This window comes from Panthera uncia, chromosome D4, assembly GCF_023721935.1.
Source record: "Panthera uncia isolate 11264 chromosome D4, Puncia_PCG_1.0, whole genome shotgun sequence".
NCBI classification, from domain to species: domain Eukaryota; kingdom Metazoa; phylum Chordata; class Mammalia; order Carnivora; family Felidae; genus Panthera; species Panthera uncia.
Window position 1 is genome coordinate 4,502,694 of NC_064807.1, and position 17,378 is coordinate 4,520,071.

The 17,378-nt window shown below is 51.2% G+C and overlaps 1 protein-coding gene across 1 annotated transcript in view; it reads right to left on the minus strand.

The window, feature by feature from the left end:
• Positions 1 to 17,378, minus strand: part of ROR2 (receptor tyrosine kinase like orphan receptor 2) — a 198,402-nt gene that overhangs the window by 33,949 nt on the left and 147,075 nt on the right. Inside the window, exon 2 of the mRNA XM_049641347.1 lies at positions 11,979 to 12,056. Coding sequence (XP_049497304.1) covers positions 11,979 to 12,056 — 78 coding nt within the window. The remainder of the gene's footprint in view (positions 1 to 11,978; positions 12,057 to 17,378) is intronic.

Below are 17,378 nucleotides of genomic sequence, written 5' to 3' on the forward strand. Positions count from 1 at the left end.
CGGCGCGGGGCGGGGGGGCGGGCGGGGGCCCCCAGAAGCATTGATACCATGGATATCAGCTGTTCCCTCATCTTGCAGTCAACCAGAACACCCTGTCCCCAGATCTCTGCTGTTTCTCCAGGGTCAAGTCTCTGCCAAAAGGTCATGTCCACGGACGGTGTTCCCCTGGCCGCCCCATCTAAAACAGCCTCTATTCATTTCTAACCTTGCTCCCCCACAGCACCGATCTTGGCCTGATGCTATGGCAGAGTCACATAATGGTTAAATTACGGTAACTGAAATAAGTTAGTAAGTTTTGACATCAAGAATAACAAAATGTGACTTTTTGGGGGCATGTTTCTCAACTTCATGGCTACTTCTTGTCCAGATTCAATTTAGAATCACCCCGGTAAGTTTGATTTCAAGCCTGGGGTGTTGACGGAGAAAGCGTTGCGTTTAGAGATGATTTGTAAAAACCGCCCTCTAGACAATAGGGAGAAAGCATGCTCTATGTCTCAGTCTCGGGCCTTCTCCCTCATTTAGGACATCTCTTTGTCATGCTTTTTCTTCCTACAGACCTTCACGTGTATTTTTAGGTAGTTTTTTAGGTATCCTGTAATTCTTGTCACTGGTGTGTGAACTGTTTTCATTTCTATCTAAGTAGTTTAAAGGAGGCTTAGTGGTTTAAGAAGGCGTGGAGGACGACTCTTAGATTTCTACATCGACTTCCCACTGCTGCTGTAACAAGTTAGCACAGACTTAGTGGGGTAAACCGTGCCAATTTCTTGTTTCACAGTTCTGGAAGTCAGAAGTCCTAACATCCAGGTAGTGACAGGGCTTTGTTCCTTCTGCAGGCTCTGGGAGTCTCTGTCCTTGCTTTTGCAGCGTCTGGAGGCGACACATGCCCTGGCTCGTGGCACTTCCCTTGCGTTTAGCCCCACCTCTGCCCCCATCACCACATCTCCAACTAGTAACTGTCACCGGCCGGCCTGCCTTTATAAGGACCTCTGCAAATGTAATCGCCTGGATCATCCAGGATCATTTCCCATCTCAAAATCCTTAACTTAATCCCATCTGCAAATCCCTGCACCGTGAAAAGTAACAACACGTCACAGGTTCCAGGGGCATCTTTCTCTTCTGTCCACTGTGTATATTTTGCTTTTATCTTGCCCCTTTACTGAACTATCTTGCTAGTTCTAACAGTTTCTGAGTCGACTGTCCTGGATTTTCCGTGCAGATCTCTTCTTCTTCAAATAGCAACAGTGTGGCCTTTTTGCTTTCAAGATTCATACCACTCACATCTCCTTTTGCCTAGTTGTTTTGCTCAACATTATTTTTTAAAATAATTTTTTAAACCTTATTTATTTTGAGGGAGAGGGAGAGCGAAAGAGAGAGAGCACACCCGAGGGAGGGGTAGAGAGAGAGGGAGAGAGAGAGAATCCCAAGCAAGCTCCATGCTGTCATCACGGGACCCAACTTGGGGCTCGAACTCATGAACCCATGAGATCGTGACCTAAGCTGAAACCGAGAGTCAGATGCTTAACTGACTGAGCCACCCAGGCACGCCCCAATATTAGTTCTTCTTAATTTAACAATTTTAAATACTGAAATGGTACAAACACACAAAACTACAAATATTAATATAATAGATACCTGTGTACACAACATTAACATTTATGCTAACATTTTGCCATATTTGATTTAGAACACTGTTAAAAAAATTACACGTTCTAGAATGCATCTAAAACCCACATTTCCCTGTTTCTTGAAAACTGGTTATGCACCAAGCCAATGCACATTTCTACTGTTTTATATTTTTAGAAATTTTCCCTGAAAGATCACTTTGTTAGTTTTTTTTCCCCGTTCAAAGTCGGCTTGGGATTTATTTTTGTTGATGCTTATTTATTTTAATGACTGTGTAATATTTCACTGTACAAACCAACCATAGCTTCTTTATCCTTTTCTCAAATGCAGGGCAGTAAATTGTTCCCACATTTTTGTTAGGGCTTAATCACCACCTGTACACACGTCTCATCGTGCACACATACAAGAATTCCTTGAAAGTATCCACCCGGATGCAAAAGTGATGTCACGGGGCTTTGAAATCTCTCATTTATGTAAGTCTCAAGGGTGCCCGAAACCATCCACGTTCACCATCAACGTCAATCGAATTGTTTCCCCTTCGACTATGTCAACATTTGTGTTCAGGGGCCAAAGAACGTTTGCCAACCTGATGAATCTGAAACAGGGCTGTTTCACTCTCCATCTTAAGAATGTGTCCTGAGATGGGGCTCCTGGGTGGCTCTGTCAGTTAAGCGACCGGCTTTGGCTCAGGTCATGATCTCACGGCCCAGGAGTTCGAGCCCTAGCTGGGCTCTCTGCAGTCAGTGCAGAGCCCACGTTGGATCCTCTGTCTCCCCCCATCTGTCTGCTCCTCCCCGAATAGCATATGTTTGCCTTTTCTCTCAAAAATAAATACACATTCAAAACAAAAAAAAAGGAAGAATGTACCATGAGCTGGAGTGTCTTGGAAAGGTTACTGGCCACTGGCCTCTCCTTCCGCAGCCGTCTGTTCAAACCTTTGCACTGTTGCTCTAACTACTGCCATTCATAAATTTTCTTTTTCCTTTTCTAATATAAGCATTCAGTGTGCAGATTCCCTTCCACTTCTTCTTCAGCCATCTAATGAGTTATTTAATCTCCATACGGTTGGTCGGCCAGACCCAAATATCTTCCAACTTCCATTATAATATTTTCTTCCATTATAATAGTTCCAAGTTATTGAAAGCGTGCTTACCACACTGTTGTCATAGAACCCGGTCTACGTGATGATGATTCTTCGACACCACCGATATTTGCTTTACGGCCTAGCACGGACTCAATACCTAGGGTAGCGTTCCACATTTTACCAATAAGAATGTGTTTTCTCTAACCGCTCAGTGCAGGGATTTACATACGGGCATTAGATTAAACTTGTTAAGTTTTTCAAAGTGTTAATAGGCTCATCTATTACTTTCGATGACATGTGTGTTCACGGACTCTGTATTTGTCACATGGCTATTAGTAACTCTGTGAAGGTGTGTTTACATATTGGAAACTATGTTACTGGGTGCAATAAACTTCAGGTTTATGGCGTCAGCTAGTCTTTATATACTGTCTAATGCTTTTGTCTAAAAGCCCATTTTGTCTGATTTTGAGGTAGGGTACTCTTTTTTTTTTTTTAATTTTAATTATTTATTTTGAGGAAGAGAGAGACAGAGTGCAAGCCGAGGAGGGAGATACAGAACCCGAAGCAGGCTCCAGGCTCTGAGCTGTCAGCACAGAGCCCGACGCGGGGCTCAAACTCACCAACCGTGAGATCACGACCTGAGCCGGAGTTGGACGCTCAACCGACTGAGCCACCCAGGCACCCCTGATGTAGGGTACTCTTGATTAACATAGTCCTGCACTGTATTTCTAATTTTTAAAACCATTTTTATGATTATACCTTAGAAACGAATCCTGTAAACAGCATATAATTTAACATGTTAATTGATGAATCTTTACATATGAACCATGAGTTTTTTAACTGGCAAGTTTTATTTTGAATGTTTCCATTTTGTATTTTATTTCTCATTTCATTTTCATTTTAATCTGCCTTTCCTGTTTTCTACTTGATTGATTTTTAAAATTTTTCTTTTTCCCCTTTACTTGTCTAAAACATGTAGTAGGCAGCTAACTTACCTATTTTTTACAGGCAGACCTAATTTGGCAAAGTTTCCTCCAAATGCGACCAAATACAAGTGCCATGAAATGCTCAGACATGCAACCACATGCCCACCAACCAGTTTTGAGTTACTGCTTCCCGGTGTTCAGTTATACTGGATATCTAAGCCCCAGCGGTCATTATTATTTATGATTTTTACTCTCAGAGTTTATTTAGACTTGCTGATCTGTTAACCAAGTGCTTTTCCTTGCTTATGTGGCTTGTACTGCACCCTTCCTCTGGGCTCAGCTGAGCTCATCCTGAATCGTACTTGGTCTTTGGGTAAAGGACTGAGGTTGTAAACACCCTTGGTCTTGGTCTAAGAGTTACCCATGACTTTCACACTTGAGTAATAGTTTAGCTGGGTATGGAATTCTGGCCTGGCACTTACACTGCCATCTTCTGGCTTCTGAGTTTACTGCAGAAATCAGGCTGCTTCTTGTTCATTTGTGGGTAATCTGATGTTTCCCCTCTTAGGCTGCTTTTCATGTTTCCCCTCTATCTTTACCACTCCCACGTATCTCTAGCTGTGGATTTATCTGTATATAGACTTAATGGGCTTCAGTACCATTCCCGATTCCACCAATTCTGTAAAATTCTCCACCAATACCTCATGAAATATCGTTCCTCCATTTCCCTTTATTCCTCCTCTGAAATCGGCTTCTGCATAGATGCCGAATTTCCTCCCATATGTAGTTTCTCCGTGTGTTTCGCTGCTTTGATATTCCCTAGCTCCTTTTAATCTCCAGCTGGGCACCCTCTTGCTCCTTGATCTGCCCATTAAGTTTCTCATTTCTCCGGCTACAATTTTTTATTTCTAGTCAGCCTCTTTGGTTTTCAAATCCACCACTGCCTTTTCTTCCTTTATTTTTCATCCTTCTGGCTTCCTTGTTTACTAGCTCACCACGCATCCCAAGCCTCTCCGAGTGTGCCTTGTAATTTTCCACTACAGGGTGGGTTTTCTGTGGGAACCCCTTGGGGACTAGGTTCCTGCAACAGTCAATGCCAAGTCTTCACGTTAACTCTTGGGCCTGGGATTCCCCCCCACAACATTCCCAGCATGTAAACCGGGTTTCCTGGGGGGTGGTCCACGTCTTGTTTTTCACGGTAGCGTCTTCCGTGTTCGCCCCCTCGGGCCAGGGCTGAGGCGAGGACTGCAGCCCCTAGGTCTCCTCGCCTGCTGCCAATCGCTTACCTACCACACTCAGTTCCCTGGACCCCACAGGTTCCTTCCTGGTTTGATGCTGAAACCCAAGGTTCCTGCTGCGGCTGAGCCTCGATGACCGTTCAGAGACCTTACATAGGGCACAAGAAATGTAAATTCTTTCACTTTCCTGAAGCCGAATTCGATTTCTGTCTCAACCTCTTATTTCTCCTGATTGAAGGAAATGTCATCCCTCCAATTCCAAGTGATGTCAGTAAAGCTAAGGAATTTATTCACGTGATTGCAATCAGCATTTTCCCTCTCTTGGCTATTCTCTCCAGTGTCGCATTTGCGTCTGGGGATACTCCTCCAGCCTCAGTGCTTGGAGGATTTGAGGCATCCGCAGAGCCTTTTGCCTGTCCCCAGCATTTGCCAACGTGTGCACGCCTTACTGGTGTTCCTTCTACTCTGGAGCCCACGGATGTGTCCACAGCCCATGGGGACACGTGTTGGGGAGCCCGCATCATAAGTGCATGACACCTGCAAAACACCACTCTTTGTCTCAGATAAACTAAACCATGGGGACATTCTCCGAGGCTGCAAACAGAGTAGGACCACCTCAAGTGGCTCGTGCCCTGGCAGCCCAGGGCGGCCACAACTCAGCTTCCTCCCTATTCCTGGCTCCTGGTCATGTCTCCATCTCTCTTTGCAAGTGCACGTAAGCACTTACATCTTCTACTAATTTTTATTGAGCACTTGTATGTAATTTAAGTGGCGGGGGGGGGGGCGGGCAAGTTAGTTTGGTCCACCATCGTAACCATCATTAATGCTCTGGAGGCCAAGATCAAAGCCAGAAAGAAAGTTCTCTGAAGAGGAAGCACAGTGTTGTGCTGGCCTTTGGGGTTAGTTCACAGGCTCCCATTTAAACTCCTGGCTTCACTTCCCTTTTGTGCAAAATATGGCGTTTGTACTAATCTTTGCTCAGCTTTCCTCCAGCTCACAAGGCTTCCTTTTAGGACCATTCCAAACCACTCCGGACACGACAGAACAGGCCACGAGGGGCCAGACCCCGGCGACTGAGAATCTGGTTAACTTGGATCAGTCAGCACCCCACAGTGTTAGAGGCAGAACAGAAGTCTTCCCTTCTAATTATCCAAGAGGGTTTCCCCTCTGCACAGCGGGGGACCGTTAACGATGCTAATGGATTCCGCACCCCTGTTCCCGGGGCCAGCTCTCTGCTCACCCCTAACTCTGGACACCGGACCTGAGTCCAAGCAGGAACGACATGCCAAGAGCAGAGGTAACAGGAGAGCCCGTTATTAAGGGCCAGCACTCCCGCCTCACAGTCGGATCAGTGATGGATGGTCTTTTTCTCCCAACTGACCGTCCCCACGTTTTCCCACTCGCTCAAATTACTTAGGTGTTTGAGAAGCAGCCTGTTTACCAGGCCACGCTGACTGGTCTGGGAAGGAGATAAGGAAAGCCTTATGCACCAGGGGTCACAAGGTCACAGGGCTTTGACTGGTGGGAAATACAACAGACAAGCTGCCTGGCAGGGCAGGTGAGGAGGGGACCCTGAGGAGCACACGGAGGACATAAAGCCGCTCTTCTCCAGGGGAAGTATTTACAGCTCCATAAATCAGCCGGGGGCAGGGGCGAGGGGTCACTCCGCTCAGACGCTCCCGCTGAGCTGTCTAGCAGTCTGCACAGAGCCAGCTACAGGTTGGGGTGGGGGGGGAGGATGGCTGAGCAGAAGAGCCACAGGGACAGGATGGGGGGTGGTGAGATGGGCAAAGGTGGGAGTCAGAGAACACAGGAAACAGGAGCAAAGGAACCCGAAGGGTCTGAGAAATGCAGAAAAGTATGTGAGCGTTTCTGCGCATTTGGAGGAGGGTGAACGGTGGCCCCAACGACACGGGTTGGAACCTGTGACCGTGCCCTTATTTGGAAATAGGGTCACTGCCGATGCAATCAGGTTAAGAGGGGATCACATGGGTGGGCCCTAGTCCAATGGCTCTTGTCCTTATCAGAAGAGGGACATGTGGACACGGATGCGCAGGGAAGACCACACGACAAGAGGCAGGGACGGGAGAGACGCGGCCACAAGCCTAGGAAGTCCGCGGGCTGCGGGCGCCACCAGCGGCTGGGAGAGAAGCCCAGGACACTCTCTCCTTCAGAGACCCCAAAGGAACAACCCCACCCCACCCCCCGCCCCCGCCCCCGCAGACACCCTGATTTGGGACATCTGACTCCAGAACTGGGAGCCGGTTTCTGTCATTTGAGACACCTAGCCTGTGATCCTTTGGTAGGACAGCCCTCGGAAGATACTGCAGAGGGACTGAGGAAGGAAGGAGCTGGCCCCACAAGCCTACACCTGCACCGGGCGACACCCACAGACTCACAAAGGGTCAGGGGCATGAACACACACACACACACACACACACACACACACACATCAGAAGTTCTAGAAACGTACCCAACGCATACACTAATCAATCCACATGCCCTACAGGACTCAGGAGCCCAAAGCTCAGGAGACAGAGACAACAGGGCTCAGGGCCAGGCCAACACCGTGATCTGCGATCTCTGCTGACTGTTCCGTTCCCTCTGTCCCGGGAGACTTCGGGTTGGCACCGGAGCGCATCACCTGCAAATAGCAGGGGGCAGCCTGGACTCCTGCCCTGTGATTTAGGATGCCCTTGAGATCACCTACAATTGCAACGTATCCTCAAGCGGGGAGAGCTTGGAATTCTCCTCCTGGGCCCTCAGAAATTACCCGCTTCCCACACACATCCCAAAGTACTGATTTGACAAAACCCCAGACGTGTTACCTCTCCACTTCAAATACAGCCTTGGAACACAAGACCAAAGGGTTTCTGGGGCAAACGTATGCTCTTGTAAATGTCACGACAATAACAGTGACAATGACAAAAATGCTAGTAACCTCGCCAGTAATAAGCAGTGTGTCTAACGCGGCAAGGAATCTAAGCTCCTGGTATATATCCACTCCTGGGTTAGCCCAGCACCGTAACCCAGGAGTCCTAGGCCGGCTTCCGTCCGAACCCTGACGGTCGTTTGGCGTGGGAAAACTTCAGGCAAACTTTCCTGGTGTAAATCACGTCTTCTGTGTTTTCTCTCCTACGTAGGCTTTTCGCTCGGGGGTCTTTCTCTGCCGATACCCACCACCCACTATGTATCTGTTAAAAACTGACTACTGGCAGATGCGAGAGTATATCCGAACACAAACGCTGTCTACACGTGTGCCTAATTCCCAGGTCCCGGTTTGCTCGGAAGAGACGAAGCGGTTCTCTCACCGAAGGACTGGCCTGCCAGCCATTTCCCCCTGCTGGTGATTTTATAGATGCTGGGGCGTCATAAATGCTAACCGGATTAAAAGAAAGAGCTCATAGAGTCCATTCAGCAACCAACACTTTTTTTGGTATGATTTAAGCCACATATGGCCAAATAGTGACACTCCCTGGAGTTCGGCAAAAAAAGCACACGGAACAACAAGTGTGGCATGGCCAGGCCAATTCCTTCCGTCACGAGCGCGTGACGAGGAGGCCGGGGGAGCGGAAAGGAAGGGTAGGGTGAGTCCCCTTTTGTGCAAGAGCTGTAGCCCAGGAAGAAAGAAAACCGCACTACAGAACCAGAGAATTGGGCTGCAATGACTGGCGGGGGCCATTCGCTAGGATCCTGTCCCCAAGGGGCTGCTGAGGTCTGGACGCCTGGGACTGAGGCACACGCGGATGGTCGCACCCGGGAAGAATGACAAACAGCACAGGCCTCCTGCCACTGCTTCCTGGGTGAGTGCCGTGCGCTGAGCCCTCGTGTCCCGCCGACAGCTGGGGGTGCGCCGGCCACAGCGGGATGCTGGAGCCGCATCCGATCCCGGGGTGTCCTCCAGCCACACCAGGCTCACACGGCTGCTCTGAGCAGGTGGCAGCACCCAGGCGGCCCCCACGGGGAGAGGGGCCCAGCTCGCCGTGGCCCCCTGCTTCTTTCCCACGGCCCAGGCACGGCGTGCACACACAGACACGCACGCGAGGCACACACGTGTGCACACACGCCCGCTTTGCCAGTGAGCATCTGCAGCTTCGTGTTTCTGTGCCCTGGAGAAGCCAAGGCCAGCTTCCAGAAGCCTCAGCACTGCAGACACGAAAGCACGCTCCGTTTTCACACAATCACATGTGGGTTAACAAAAGCAGTCAGGAGGCAGTCGAATCCCGACCAAGCAGAGGGCCTGACAAAGCATGCGGCTGTGGGCTTGAGAAATTGCTCCCAGACCAAGAAGGAGGGCCTGGAATCCCACCCAAGGCACAGGATCTGACTTATCCATGTTTGGAGCTTGTGGCTGGATGCAAATAAAAACTTCTGTGAACGTTCAGCCTACGGTCGCTTCCGAGCCTTGGTCAGCAAATGCGTCTTGCATCCAGGCGGGCCCGAAGGACCTTTCATCTCGCAGCTGTGACAGGCCCTTGTGGCCCCTGGAGACCCCGCACCCTGCACCTGGGGGACAGGTCTGCTGTAAACACGTTGACCCCTGGGGAGTCTGGAGTCTACGAGGGGAGTGCAGGTTAGAGTTAGACTCTGACTGTGGCTGTCCACTTCTCAGCCAGCCCCACCTCCCGCCCACCGCCCCCTCACCTCTCTCTTATCTGCCCCTCACCTCCCTCCCACCGCCCCTCCCATTCCCCCCCCATCACCCTCCAGACTACCAAGGCAATCTTTGCACAGCGATCAGGCTACACCGTGTCCCAGGCCAGAACCTTGCACAGTGGAAGACGGCGCTCAGAATAAAACAGAACATTCTCCTGCCACCTAAAACGCTGTATATGTTCTACCCAGGGCTGCCCAATATAACTTTCCGTGGTGATGGAATGTTCTAGATCTGTGCTGTCCATCGTGGTGGCCTTTAGCGCATATGGCCACTGACCACTTAAAATGTAGCTCTGAGAACTAAGGAACTAGATTCTTGATTTTACTTAATTTTAATTGATTTAAATTTGAAGACCCACGCGTGGCTTGATGGCCTTGGAACTAGGTCACGTTGGTCTAGTCCCCTGACTCTTCTGACCTCAGCTACCCAACCCTTTCTCTCAGCTGCCTCAGGGCCTTTGCACAGGCACTGCCATGCCTCAGGACTCCCCTGTCTTTGTCAGCCCTTCGGATCTCAGTGTAACATCTCGTCCTATGCCAAGACGCCCTTCCCTTCCTTCCAGATCAACACAGCCCTGTCTCTTCCTTCCAGCTACTCTGTCGAGCATTCAGGATTCTGACTCCCCAATACGGGGAAACGTCATCAAACAGAGACCACACGGGATGATGTCGTGCTGTTTGGGTCACCAGCATGTACCTGGGCATCACACAGCAGGGGCACAAAGAGACGGTCAGGGAATGTGTGTGGACCATCCGGACTGCAGGCTAAGTCAGCCTTCTGAGAAATGTTTCACCAGGCCCAGCATCCAGAGCACAGGCCTTGCCCCCTGGGGACACATCCCTATCCTGATGGAGGTCTGACCCCTGCAAGCAGCCCGTGTCCCTGTGAGGTCCCATCGAGGTCCACACACCAGGCCCCACCAAGGGCAGTCACGGCTCCACACGCCCTTGACTGAAATGACTGGCCTCTAAGCAAACAGCACCCACTGGTGAGCGTTCTGGGACGCGGAGGGAGCTCAGCACCCCGTAGGACCCCGGGAAATCTCTCGGGACCTGCAGGGACAAGCCGGCCCTTAGACTGAGGCCAGCAGACTTGGGTCCTAGCTGCTTAATGCCCAGGAGACCCAGCTGTGGACACACAGAGGGGCGACCTTCCTGAGGGGACGCGGGACCCTCAACATACAGTGGGCTAAGAAATGATTATGGATTCCTGGCCTTTGAATAATTAGGAAGAAATCAGGCAGAAGTAGAGCGGATTTTTTTTTAGCATTCCCATTTTTTTGTAAAGTTTACTCATTTTATTTTATGGGAGAGAGAGAGCCCGTGTGAGCAGGGGAGGGGCAGAGAGAGAGAGAGAGAGAGAGAGGGAACCCCAAGCAGGCTGTGTGCCGTCAGCACAGAGCCCGACGAGGAGCTCAATCCCACCCACCTGGAGATCATGACCTGAGCCAAAAACCGAAAGCCAGACGCTCAGCAGACTGAGCCACCCGGGCGCCCAGAGTGGTCGCTTTAACAGGCAATTGTCAGGCATTGAATTGCGTCTCCCCCAAAACGCACACGTCGAAGCCCGGCGCCCAGCGCGACGGCGTTTGAAGGTGGGCCTTCGGGAGGGGTTAGGTTAGATGAGGTCTCGAGAGGTCCCCACGAGGGGGTCGGTGCCCTAATGGGAAGAGGAGCCGGAGTGCTCTCTCCAACACGTGAGGCCAGAGAGGGCGCCGTCCGCAAGCCAGGAAGAGAGGCCTCACCCAAACTGACCTGCTGGCGCTCTCACCCTCGCCCCCCAGCCGCCAGGACGCTGGGGAGTGCATTCCTGCGGATGACGCGGCCCGCACGTGGTGCTTCCTTACAGCAGCTGGGCTGGGACGGCGATCAAGGCGACAGGGTGACAAAGGGCTGAGCGGGAGGGCGGCCACCTCCCCGAGGAATCGGGCTGTATCGGAAGAAATGTGTCCCATCCACTCACGCTACCAACCCAAGATGCCTGCAGAGTGCACCGCAGGAGCAGCGAGCCAGACGGTGACCTGTGGGGGAGGCTGAGGCACGAGACAGACCACCCGCTCCTCCGTGAGCCACCCGCTCAGGCGGGACGCCCACCGGCTCCGGACGATTTCAGGGAGGATCCCAGGAGACCGCCACCCGTCAGCAGGTGACGGCGGCCCAGCCAAGAGTGCAGCTCCTGAGGGTCTGCTCAGCATTCCCTCCCTCCCGCGACCATCTGCCCGCCACCTGCCAGCCGCCACCTTCCGACCGGCTCGGACCAGCCCTCGATGCCCCCATGGCTGCCGAGGCAGGCACGTCGCCACACCCACCAATGGGGCAGCGCCGGGCCACGGGCACCCGCCACCCATCCCAGCAGCCACGCCCCGGGTACAGAAGGCACCCCACGCCTCTCCACGCGGGCCCCCGAGAACGCTTCCGAACACCTGCTTCCAAGAGCTCCTCACTCTTTACCTTTCAGAGTCGGAATAGGGCCGTCCTGTCCATCCAGCTCTCCCAGAGGGTCATTCGGGTCCGGAACCTCCATTTCCCCTGGACGAAAGAAAGAGCACAGCACATACATCCGTGAGGTTTACTGCACGCCCTGTACTCCGCTTCTCGTGCAAGAACAACAGTATTCTAGCAACCCCGTCCACCGTGTACAGAAAACTTAGGAGGACAAGGCGCTGTGGGAGCTTCTGGAAGGCTCTGATCTGGCATTGCAGCAGAAGTGATTCTTCACGCTGACCCCCAGGGTGGCAGAACACACAGACGAAGCACACGTGTGACCGAAGCCCTGCGCGCCATTTAGGGAGGGACAGAGATTCGAACACTGGCTGGCGAAAGAGAACACCTCGGTCGCCAGAGTCTGCAGGTGGCTCTCCGGAGGGGGGCCCTGGAGATTGTGAATAAATTCGGAACCGGGGTGTTTCAGGCAGCGCGTTCCCCTCCTGTCCACTGGCAGCCAGCAGCCAAGGACGGACCTACCTACAGCTGTGAGGACAGAGGTATCTCGTCCTACAGCTCTAGCAACCCACCCTCTAGAGACGGGGTCACAGCAGGCGCAACCACTCCCAGACTCACCCCCACCCAGCGCGGGAGCAGATCTGGTCCGCCTAACCCGGAATACCACACAGAGCCGTGGGCCCCTGTTCCCGGGTCCCACCAGTCGGGCCGGGAGGGTGGGGTAGAAATGGTGGCTCTGACGACACATCCGGATGGATCCGGGTCTGTGACATCAAAACCTAGCACGGAATGGGACACACGTGCCGAACGTCACGCACCTTAGAAGGAAATTTTGCCCTGCTACACGTGGATGACCCTGGAGGACATTATGCTGAGGGAAAGAGCCAGACACAGAAAGACAAATAGTGTCTGACCAGTGAGGTCCCCAGAGGTGTCCAATTCATAGGCAGAAAGCAGACAGGGGGGCGGTGGGGGGGGGGGGAGGCAGGAGTTGGTGGTTTAATGGGGACAGGTTCTGGAGATGCATGGTGATGGCAGGAGGACAATAATGTGAGTGCCGTTAACGCCACTGAACCCCATACTTAAAAATGGCTAAGACGTGGGGCGCCTGGGTGGCTCAGTCGGTTGAGTGTCCGACTTCAGCTCAGGTCATGATCTTACGATCCATGAGTTCGAGCCCCGCGTCGGGCTCTGTGCCGACAGCTCGGAGCCTGGAGCCTGCTTCGGATGCTGTGTCTCCTTCTCTCTCTGCACCTCCCCTGCTCACACTCTGTCTGTCTCTCTCTCAAAAATAAATAAACATTTTAAAAAAATGGCTAAGACATGTGGAGGTTCCTCAAAAAATTAAAAATAGATCTACCCTATGACCCAGGAACAGCACTGCTAGGAATTTACCCAAAGAACACAGGAGGGCTGGTGCACAGGGGCACTTGTACCCCAATGTTTATAGCAGTGCTTTCAACGATAGCCAAATTATGGAAAGAGCCTAAATGTCCATCAATTGACGAATGGATAAAGAAGATGTGGTTTATAAATACAATGGAATACTACTCGGCAATGAGGAAGAATGCGATCTGGCCTTGTCTAGCAACGTGGATGGAACTGGAGGGTGTTATGCTAAGTGAAATAAGTCAGGCAGAGAAAGACAGATACCATATGTTTTCACGCTTATGTGGATCCTGAGAAACTTAACAGAAGACCAGGGGGGAGGGGGAGGGGGGGAAAAAAAGTTACAGAGAGGGAAGGAGCCAAACCCTAAGAGACTCTTAAAATCTGAGAATAAACTGAGGGTTGATAGCGGGGGGGGGGGGGGGGGGAAAGGGGGGGATGGGCATGAGGAGGGCACCTGTTGGGAGGAGCCCTGGGTGCTGTGTGGAAAGCAATTTGACAATAAGTTTCCTATTAAAAAAATGGCTAACACGGCAAACTTTTAGGTTATGTGCATTTATTACAATTTCTTTGAAAGTCTCCGGAAGACGGTTTATAACTCAGTTACAAACCGGGTCACCCCGCTTGCCTCTCTTACACGAGACCCAGGAACCAACAAAGCACCCAGACACTCGAGGCCGCTCTTGCGATGAGAAGCCTTGCTCGAGGAAGCTGGGGCCTGCGAACAGGGTACAAGCGGTTTTCAGACAGAGCGGTTTTCATGCAAGAGTCTTCAAATTGTTTCGCTGAATAAACACCGACTGGCCAGCTGATTCATGAGGGCACCGGCATCTCTAAGCTAAACCTGTCTGCACCGCCAGGTCCGAAACCCCAGGATGCGCCAGGGAACACATCAGCCTTCAGCGCCCTTGGCATTGAGCCGCAGCACCCATGCGGCCAGCGGGAGGGTGTTTCTGCCCGGGCCGGGGCTTCTCACACCCAGTTAAGGAAGGTCCTCTCTTTCTATCACTTCTAGTCCAAACTCAACCACACAACAGACGCCACGCTCCATGCCGGCTTCCGTAAAATGTCCCCCATCGATCACGCGTCCTTATTCTCCAATTCCCCATATCGCTCAACGTTCCCCAGGGGACTGTAAACAGCGGCTAGGCCATCCCAGCATTAGAACCTGGACAGAATCCGGGGCCCCGGCAGCACAGACACAGGCAGAAACCGGGCAAGGCAGTCCACGGATGTGTGCTAAAGAATTAAACTTGAGCTGGGTTGGAAATTTTCAATTGGCATGTTATACATGCCATCACTCAGCGCTGTGTAAATGCAGAGAGACCACAGGAAATCAAACACACTTGTACTATATACACACATCTGAAAGAGGCATAAAAATTATTAACTGCTTAGAAATTGACAAATGGTGTGAAACAGTCAAATAAATATACACCCTGAAGAAAAATAAGCACTATTAGCCCAATTCTACCGCGGAACAGATTCCCAGCTCTTCCAAGGTAGCTTTCTGTTTTGCGGCCCAAGGTTTCCCGGCGCGTCTGAGTCACGGTGTCCCCCTCACGGTGCGAAGGAGCCGGAGGTGGCCCCGATGCTTCTGCTGACTCTCGGGTCGACCTCACCCACCCACCCAGACCTGCAAAGTCGCTGTTCACCGCAGAAATGCTAAGACTCTGAACAGGTTGTGATGGTCAGCACGGAGGCTGCGACTTGACTTTTCATCTCTTTCGGCCTCGAGCTTTGCCTTAAAAAATAACTTAGTAGGGGCGCCTGGGTGGCTCAGTCGGCTAAGCATCCGACTTTGGTTCGGGTCATGATCTCGCGGTGAGTGAGTTCGAGCCCCACGTGGGGCTCTGTGCTGACAGCTCAGAGCCCGGAGCCTGCTTCGGATTCTGTGTCTCCCTCTCTCTCTACCCTTCCCCTGCTCACACTCTGTGTGTCTCTCAAAAATAAACATTTAAAAAATTTTTTTAAATAAAAAATGACAGCAAGGGTCACATATGTGAATAAAGGCAGAATATGGCCCATTACCGTGGTCCTTAGAGCTGACACCCTAAGTTTCCACAGAACGGGGCCCCGTTGTTGCTTCCTGAGAAAGGAGGACCCCACTGATAGCCTGATATTAGAAACTGTCATTCTCCTACAGAGCATGAAGTCAGACACAGAATGGTTGTCCGCACTCAAGATGCTGCACGTCCTAAAATTTAAAAGCCAAATGGAACAGGTGCAAATATGAACTTGGGGAAAGGAGACAAGTGGGTCCAGCGTTTCAGCAGATGCCAACAGAATCTCTCCCGGCCCCCAAAAAGGGTTGGAAACACCCCAGAGGAAAAACACAAAACAAACACAGGCCAAAACCAACAAAACAACTGCAAAAACTACCCCCCCACACACACACACATCTAAATGTCACTGTTGCATAGCCAGAATTATAAAGGTAATTTAAAATTTCTTCTTTTATTTTATTTTTAAACACCTCTACAATGAAAAAGCATCGGATTATTAATCGATGTAATTCACATACCACAAAATTTGCCATTTTAAAATCAACAGTCCACGGGCGCCTGGGTTCAGTGCCAGGCTCTTGATTTCTGCTCAGGTCATGATCTCACAGTTTGTGAGTTCAAGCCTCACATCAAGCTCTGCGCCGTCAGCACAGAGATCCTGTCTGCCTCCCTCTCTGCCCCTCCCCTGCACATTCTCTCTCTCTCTCTCTCTTTCTCCAAAATAAATAAACTTTAAAAAGTATCTTAAAAAAATCTCAAAAAAACTAAAAATAAAGTCTACCTTCCAGCTCCAGCGGGTTTGGGGATATGCACAAGATTGTGCAACTGTCTCCACTATGTAATTCCAGAATATTCCATCGCCCCCAAAAGAAATCTTGTTCTCATCGGCAGCCCTCCCCATTCCCACCTCCCCCAGGCCCTGCAACCACCAGTCTGCTCTCTGTCTCTAGAGCTTTATGTTTTGGGCATATTATATAAATGAAATCACACAACATGTGGCCTTTTGAACAAACACCAATTGTATGATTCCTTTTGCTTTTTGATATTATGCGTGGAAGTGCACACAAGACCCGAGGTGAGTACAGGACAGGAGGCTGGAGTCACCGGGATTATGGACGCCAAGACGCGTCTGAAAGTCACCTGCCAGGACACCAGCACACCTCCACACGTTGCCACGGGAAAGGCGGGGCTCCGGGGCTCTGGACACAGGGGACCAAGTCGGGGTTCAGCACCGCCAGCACTGGAGCTGGTCTCTCCTGCTTGCGCCCTGACTAGCGGGTTCTCCTGCATGTCACTGCTGCTGGCTGACCGACCTGTACCCACCTTCCTAACCCCGCACACTGCCTTGGTGATCCCTGCCAGCCCGGCTGGCCGGTGACAGTCCCCGGCGGTGTGAGCCCCGTGCCATCTCCCTGATGGCCTGCCCAGCACCTCCTCACACAAAGCCCCGCTTCGGGCTTGCCTGGTGCTGCTGCCCTCGCCTCCGCTGGCCATCCGACAGACGAGGAGACCCGAACAGGGAACAACCTAGGGGAGGAGCCCCGGCTGCCCCAACGCCTCGGGACTTAATCCTCTTCTGAAATGGAGCAAATCACATGTCTTTCATTTTGGTAGAAGGCTACAGGGCGTGCTATGAAGGCCACACGTGTCCATCAGGGGCTTGGAATTTCTGATGCTCTAACTCTCCCGCACCAGACGTGGGGGGCTTTCACTGTGAAAACCCACGCAGGGAGACACGGAAGGCCACCGGAACACAAACCATCGATGGCCTCAATCAAGTAAGGGGTTTATTAGCTCCTTAATTGTTTGTTTGATGTTTGAAGAAGAGAGAACATTTAATTTGAAACCAATTGAAATGTGGCTGCTTTAGCGCAAAGACACATTAATTGTATAGTTTGACAGTCAAACTATTATAGTCAAAATTATACTTTAGTCAAAACTATAGTCAAAATTATACTTTAATGCCTAGAAGCAAAGGCTGAACACAACGTGATGATAACCCTTCTGGAACATG